The 7,779-nt window shown below is 43.7% G+C and overlaps 1 protein-coding gene across 1 annotated transcript; it reads left to right on the top strand.

Moving 5' to 3' along the window:
• Window positions 1–6,492: 6,492 nt before the first annotated feature.
• Window positions 6,493–7,498, top strand: LOC145800253 (uncharacterized). The gene is made up of 3 exons (XM_082889913.1): window positions 6,493–6,527; window positions 6,617–6,679; window positions 6,916–7,498. Exons 1-3 carry the CDS (start codon window positions 6,493–6,495, stop codon window positions 7,496–7,498), a joined length of 681 nt encoding a protein of 226 aa, XP_082746039.1.
• The last annotated feature ends 281 nt before the right edge of the window (window positions 7,499–7,779 follow it).

The following is a 7,779-nucleotide window of genomic DNA, read 5'->3' as shown; positions in this document are numbered from 1 at the left end:
GAGAGGTCGGGGAAGATTGAGGGACGCCCAACTCAGATAAGAGATTATGAAGCCAAACAATTTCAGCAGTAGCATGAGCCAGAGCACGATACTCAGCTTCGGCAGTAGAACGGGCAACAACAGTCTGTTTCTTACTTTTCCAAGAAATAAGGGAATCACCAAGAAACATACAGAAACCAGAAGTAGATTTACGATCATTAACATCACCAGCCCAATCAGCATCAGCATAAAGCCACCAAGTCTAAGAAAGAAGTAGAAGAGAACAGCAAGCCCTGAAAGATAGTACTGCGAAGATAGCGAAGAGTCCGAAGCAAAGCAGCCCAATGTGTAGAGCGAGGGGCAGAAACAAACTGACTAATCACATGGACAGCATAGGCAAGATCAGGGCGAGTAACTGTCAGATAGACTAAACAACCCACAAGCTCGCGATATAACGTAGGATCATCTAGAGGAACCCCATCAGTAGTGTTGAGCTTTACATTAAGCTCAATGGGGGTATCAGACAGCTTAGTGTCAGTAAGTCTGGCACGATGGATAACCTCGTTAGCATACTTAGCCTGGGACAGAAAGTAACCCTTGGGAGAAGAAGTCGCCTCAATGCCAAGAAAATACCGCAGTGGTCCTAGATCCTTCATTTCGAAGGTGCGGAATAGATGCTGCTTGACCTCAGAGATAGCAGAAGAGTCAGAGCCAGTGATGATCATATCATCTACATATAGTAAGAGAGCAACAAAACCAGCCGAGGTATGTCTTAGAAATAAAGCAGAGTCGAAAGCAGAAAGATGAAACCCAAGCTCAGTAACAGCAGTCTGAAAGCGATCATACCAAGCACGAGGAAACTGCTTCAGACCATACAGAGCACGCCGAAGACGACAGACTTGGCCAGAGGAATAGTGAAGACCAGGGGGAGGACGCATGTAAACCTCCTCAGTGAGATGGCCATTAAGAAAAGCATTCTTAATATCCATCTGATAAAGAGGCCAAGAACGAATAGCAACGACAGAAATCAAAGTACGGACAGTAGTCATCTTGGGAACAGGAGCAAATGTCTCCTCATAATCAATACCATACTCTTGGGAGAAACCTTTGGCCACCAGACGAGCTTTGTAGCTCTCAAGAGAACCATCAGAATGAGTCTTGACTTTGTAGACCCATTTGTAACCAACCAGGTTTTTACCAGCAGGTAAAGGAACCAACTCCCAAGTACTAGTTTTCTGTAGAGCAAACAACTCATCCTCCATAGCTTGAACCCAATGAGGATCCTGACAGGCCTCCTTGTAAGACTGAGGTTCTGCAAAAGAGTGAATAGCAGACAAAAAGGTACGATAGAAAGCAGAAAAACAAGTATTGGACCAACCCAACCTTTTTGGAGGATGACGCGCTCAAGGAGGATATCGGTGTGCAGTAGGATCAGAGTCGTCAAAAGCAGGAGGATCGGCAGCAGGGGTAGAGACAACTGGTAGAGGAGGAGCCTTGCGATGAGAATAAACTAACAACGGAGGAGAAGAAGGAGGAGAAGGCGAAGAAGGAGAAGTAGTCAGAGGTGAAGCAGGAGGAGAAGATGGAATAAGCTCAGGAGGAACTGTGGAGATGTGCTCATCAGATGGGACCTCAGAAGGAAATGGATCAATATGAACCAAATCCTCTTTGGAAACTGGGGCGGTGAGAGGAGGAAGCTGAAAGTAAGATAGACGTTCGAGAAAGGCAACATGGCGGGAGACATAAAGGCGACGAGAAACAGGATCATAACAGCGATAACCTTTCTGAGTGAGACTATATCCCAAAAAAACACATAGGACAGACCAGGCACTAAGTTTAGTCCTATCTTTACGGGGTAAAAGGACAAAACACGCAGACCCAAACACACGAAGGAGGGAGTAATTAGGAAGTTGAGAAAAGAGAGCCTCATAAGGAGACCAACCAGAAAGAAGGGGGTAGGCATACGGTTGAGAAGAAAAGCAGCAGTAAGAACTGTCTTATCCCAAAACGAAGCTGGAACGGAGGCAGAGAGAAGAAGAGACCTAGCTGTCTCAAGAAGATGACGGTGTTTACGCTCAGCTCGGCCATTTTGGACAGGTGTATCAGTACAAGAAGTTTGGTGAATGGTACCCAAGTTGGCCAAATATTCACAGAATTCAGTTTTAAAGTATTCCCCACCCAAGTCAGACCGCAACATTTTAATAGTAGATCCAAACTGTGTAATGACCATGGACTGGAAAGTACGATATATCTGGTGGAAGTCAAACTTATGAGTCATAAGATAAACCCACGTGTAACGGGTGCAATCATCAACAAAAGACACATAGTATACTTTAGTAAGAACAGGAGAGGGTCCCCAGACATCAGTATGCACAAGAGAGAAAGGAGAAACAGAAATAGATGTACTTTTATTAAAAGGTAAAGCTGACATTTTGGCAAGTTTACACCCCCGACATTCATCAATTTGACTATAAGAAACTTTACCCAACAATCCTGACTGAGCTAAAGACCGTAAGCGGCCAACAGACAAATGACCGAGACGAGAATGCCATAAGTAAAACTGACTCGACTGAGAATCTAATTGAAACGAGGAAAGTGCAGTTGGAGAGGTGGATAAGGGGAGATGCAAGCTTTGAACCACATAGAGATCTCTAATTCTACGGCCGGTCCCAATCTGCTTCTTGGACACCCGATCCTGCACACAACAGACAGAAGAGGAAAAAATAACATCAAAACTAGACGCATCAAGTTGACTGATAGATAACAAACTGACAGATAACTGAGGAACATAAAAAATAGAAGGAATAGTAACAGCAGACATGGCAAAGGGTAAGACAGACCCAACAGATAAAACAGACATACCAGATCCATTAGCAGTATTAATAGTAATAGGAACGGGTGGGGGAATACAATTTTGAAGTAAGGAAAGGTGAGGAGTCATATGATGAAAGGTACCAGAATCAAAAATCCAAACAAAAGAAGGAATACCTGAAGAGGACCCAAGCAAACCCAAATGAAGAGAGGTAAGAGCGGAGACAGATGGGGATGACTGAGAGGTGGACAGAATATGCTGAAGTTGTGCAACCTGAGCACTCAGGGAAGCCAAGTCAGGATTGGGAGCCGGAGTAGATGCAGTGTAAGCAGCAGGAGGTCGGAAAGTACTCGAAGTAGAACCGCGGAACTGTATCTGAGAAGATGGAGAAGGCTGACGTCCCTTTTTGGGACAATTGTTCTTCCGATGACTCTTCTGATGACAGAAAGCACACTCATCTGGCCCTACTGGTCCTCTCTTGGGTTTCGTAGTGGCTTGAAGTTGATGAGGAGGAGGGGTTGATAACAAGGGTGGCTTGGCAGGAGCTAAGAACACAGAAGGAGGCAAAGTCTGACTGGCCGTCTTAAGACGGGTTTCCTCGGAGAGAAGTTCACGATCAATAGCATCTACAGAGGGAAGAGGAGATCGGTGAAGGATGCCACCTCGAATAGCCTCATACTAAGGGGAGAGAGCTGTTAAGAACTGGACTAAATGACCCTGTTCCCGAAACTCAATATAAGCGTCTAGTATCTTGAGACTAGGTGGTTCCATAAGAGCCAACTGATCCCAGAGACCTGTCATCTCAATATAAAAGTCCTGAATAGTTTGATCCCGCTGACGAGCACTCTGAATAGTTGTTTCCAACTCATACCGCTTGGCAAAGTTGGACTGCTGATAAACACTGAGTAAATAATCCCACACTTCCTTGGCAGTACTGTACTTGGAAAACATCATTCCAATACGGTCATCCACAGAGTTATGAAACCAGGTAAGAACTTGGGCATTATCACAATCCCAAGTGTCACAGGAAGACAGATACCCTTCTACCTTTGGGTCCGATGGACGAGGAGCAGAACCAGAAACATAGCCCCATTTTTTTTGACCAAGAAGAAAATTCTTCATAACACTGGCCCAATATGCATAATTGCCACCAGTGAGTTTACATTTAATGGCTTGAATTTTAGGGTCCATTATAAAGAAAAGTTGTAGAATAAACAGACAAATATGGGGCTTGAGTGCAATATTCCTGAAAAAGGGTCTTAAATAGAAATAGTCAAGTTGAAGCACAGAGATCACAGAGATCGCGAAGCGCAGAGAGAGAGAGAGAGAGAGAGAGAGACTGAAGCTGAGATCGATCTTCAGACGGAGCTCGCGAAGATCTCAGACAGAGATCGCGAAGCACAGAGGCAGATGAACCAAATTAACCAAAGAGCCAAAGTAGATGGCTGCGAATCGATTCAAACAAAGATCGCGAGGAAGAGAGAGACCTTCGTGAGACGAACCAGAGAGGGCTAGGGTTTTGAACCCTCGCGAGTCTGGAGAGAGAAAAGTCGCGACTCCGATGGTGACAAACCAGTCGAACCAGAGAGGGCTAGGGTTTTGAACCTAGCTCTGATACCATGTAAGTTTTCTAAACAAAACTGTATATTAGATTGAATTCTATTGAACAAAGAATACATACATCATTTATATAGAGTACCACTAATTCCTAATCCTACATGAATACATTACTGAGATATATAGAAGTCTAATAGATATAGGACACTTATTCCTAATCCTAGGAGAACACATATTCCTAATCCTAGGAGAACAAATATTCTCACAGTTGTCTCATCTTCAAGCTCTTGACTGGTCCGAAGAAAATGTTGCTGCCCAAAAAGAGAAAGATGAAATTTCGAGGGTGCTAATCCGTGAGGAGATGTTTTTCCACCAGCGATCTCAGGTTAACTAGTTATAGTCAGGTGACCAGAATTCTGCCTTTTTTCATGTCTCCTCAATCTAGCGTCATCAACAAAACCAGCTAGTTGAATTGCAAAATGAGGAGGGACAATGGTTATCAACTGACAATGAGATCAATTCACACCTCCATGATTATTTTTCTTGTGTTTTTACAAGTATGCCTTCTCGATCTTTCATCTCAGCTCTGTCGTCCGTTCAGAGGGTTATTTCGGTGGAGATGAATGAGTCATTGACTCGCCCGATGTCCAATGCAGAAATTAGAGCTACTACCCTTCAATTGGGACCTTTGAAAGCACTTGGACCTGATGGTTTCTCTAGTATTTTTTTCCAAACTTATTGGGAGGTGGTGGGTGATGATGTTTGCTTAGCGGTTCACAGTTTTTTTTGCAAATGGGCATATATTGAGGGAATTGAACTACACTAATTTGGTCCTTATTTCCAAATTTCCTAATCCAAAAAAGCTCACACAATTTCGGCCTATTAGCTTGTGTAACTTCACCCTCAAAATCATTACCAAAATTTTGGCCAATCGTTTGAAACCAATCTTGAAACAAATGATCTCCCCGCAACAATCTGCGTTTGTGCCAGAGCATTTGATCCAAGAAAACATTTTAGTAGCTCATGAAGCCTTCCACCATCTAAAGCTGAAGAAGAGAGGCTCCAGGCATGAGATGGCAATCAAGCTAGACTTCAATAAGGCTTATGATCGCATCCAATGGGATTTTTTAGAGGCTCTTCTTATTAAAATGAGGTTTAGCTCGATTTGGGTTTAGTGGATTATGGAAGTGGTGAGTACTGTGTCTTTCTCGATTTTTGCTAATGGGGAAAACAGAGCTGCCTTTATTCCCCAAAAAGGTCTTCGTCAGGGAGATTCACTCTCACCCTACCTTTTAACCTTGGTTGTTGATGTCCTTTCCAGAACGATTTCAGCGAGTATTTTTGCTAATAGATTACATGGCATCAGGTTGAAAAGAGGTTGTCCTATTTTATCCCATTTACTCTTTGTTGATGATGTTCTTCTGTTCTCTACTGCAAATGCGGCTCAATGTCAACATCTGAAGGCACGTCTGGAGGAGTTTTGCCTTGCCTCTGGCCAATTGATAAACTGGGAGAAGTCTAGCATTCATTTCTCATCCAACACACCCATTCCAGTCCAACATGAGATATGTTCGCTTGTGGGCATTTCTTCCATGATGCATGACTCCAAGTATCTAGGCCTTTCTTCCTTTTGGGGCCGATTGAAAACGGAAGCATATGGGTATTTGATTGAACGGGCAGTTCAAAAGATGCAAGGCTGGAAACAACACCTCTTATCACCAGTGGGTCGTGAAACCCTCCTTAAATCGATGGTGCAAGCAATTCCCGCCTATGCTATGGCCTGCTTCGCCTTTCCTAAAAAATTCTACGATCAACTTAATGCTTTCATGAGCAACTTATAGTGGGGAGAAAATCCGGATGGCAGATGTATTCACTGGGTAAAATGGAGCAGCCTCTCAGTTGCAAAATCACAGGGTGGGATGGGCTTTCATGACTTCAAAGCCTTTAACCTTGCTCTTCTAGCCCGTCAAGCTTGGAGGATTTTGAAGTTCCCTACTCCTACCGTTCAAGAATGTTAAAAGGTATTTATTTCCCTCATACAGAGTTTATGAAGGCACAAAAGGGGAGGAAAGCGTCTTGGGCCTAGGCTAGCATACTCCAAGGCAGAAATTTACTCGAGAAAGGTGTTCGGTGGCAAGTTGGCAATGGGGAATCAATCCAGTTCTGGGAGGATAAATGGGTACCTAACACTCCAGATTTCACAGTCCAGCACTCTCGACCTCCAGATTGCCCAATTTCTTGTGTTTCAGATGTTATTATTCTTAACAGCAAAGATTGGGATATTAACAAATTGAGGAGTGTGGTTAGTGCAGATGCGGTAGATAGTATTCGGTAAATTCCCATTTCATGCGAAGATAAAGCAGATGAGGTTGTCTGGCATTTTACCCCGAAGGGTGACTATGAGGTTTGAAGTGGATACCACGTTGCCATTAAAGACACCTTGCAACATGATCCTTCGTCAGTGGCCTCCTCATCCTTTCCCCCTCGGCGAGCATATGGAAGTTAATCTAGTCCCTTAAAGTCCTTCCCAAAATTTGTCATTTTTAGTGGCAGGTGTGCAAAAACAGGTTGGCCTCTAAGGAAAATCTATTCCGCTGTAGATGTGCTCCATCTAGTCAATGCCCAGCTTGTGACTGCCCGGTTGAAACTATTGAGCATCTTCTATTCTATTGCCCTTGGACTAGATCGGTTTGGTTCGGCAGTGAGTTAGGCATAAGGGTTGATTTGTCTGAGTGCAACTCTGTGGCTGAATGGGCCAATTCTCTCATGGATATGTGCTCCAATAAAGCAGAACAGTTAGAGGTTATTGGGAGAGTGGCGATGGTGGGTTGGTATATTTGGAAATCTCGCAATGATTGGGTGTTTAATCACAATCCTCTAAACCCCACGGCAACTCTGCAACAAGCTAAGGCTGCTTTGAGAGAATTATTTGTTCTAAATCAAAATGATGCCCAACAACCAAGCGAAGTAGTGACAGAGTCTCCTATCTGCAGATGGAGCCCCCCGATTTCAGGCCAATTTAAACTTAACTGCGATGCCAGTTTTTCCCAAGATGGGTCGAAGGCATCCTTGGCTGTTGTTCTGCGAAATTGGGAAGGAAAGCTGATAGATGGCAGAACCTCTATCATTCATGTTTCGTCAACCATGTAAGGAGAAACCCAAGCGGTTCGAATGGCATGTGTCTTTTCTCACACCCTCAACCTCAGGCAAGTCCATGTGGAAGGAGATAACAAATCTGTCATCAATTTAAGCACCAAGGATCCTCTAGAGTGAAATTTTCCTAAAGTTTCCTAGAGTGTTACATTGTGTTGTTGAGATTTACTAGCAAGTCACATCAGAAAAATTGATGTGACTTGTCAGTAAATCTCAACCACACAATATAGCACTCTAGGAAACTTTAGGGAAAAATCCCTCTAGAGGATCCTTGCTCC

Source organism: Camellia sinensis, chromosome 10 (assembly GCF_055761805.1).
Source record: "Camellia sinensis isolate YWXY chromosome 10, ASM5576180v1, whole genome shotgun sequence".
Taxonomy (NCBI): Eukaryota; Viridiplantae; Streptophyta; class Magnoliopsida; order Ericales; family Theaceae; genus Camellia; species Camellia sinensis.
The sequence above is the reverse complement of the archived record's forward strand: the minus strand, read 5'-3'. Positions and strand labels throughout refer to the sequence as shown.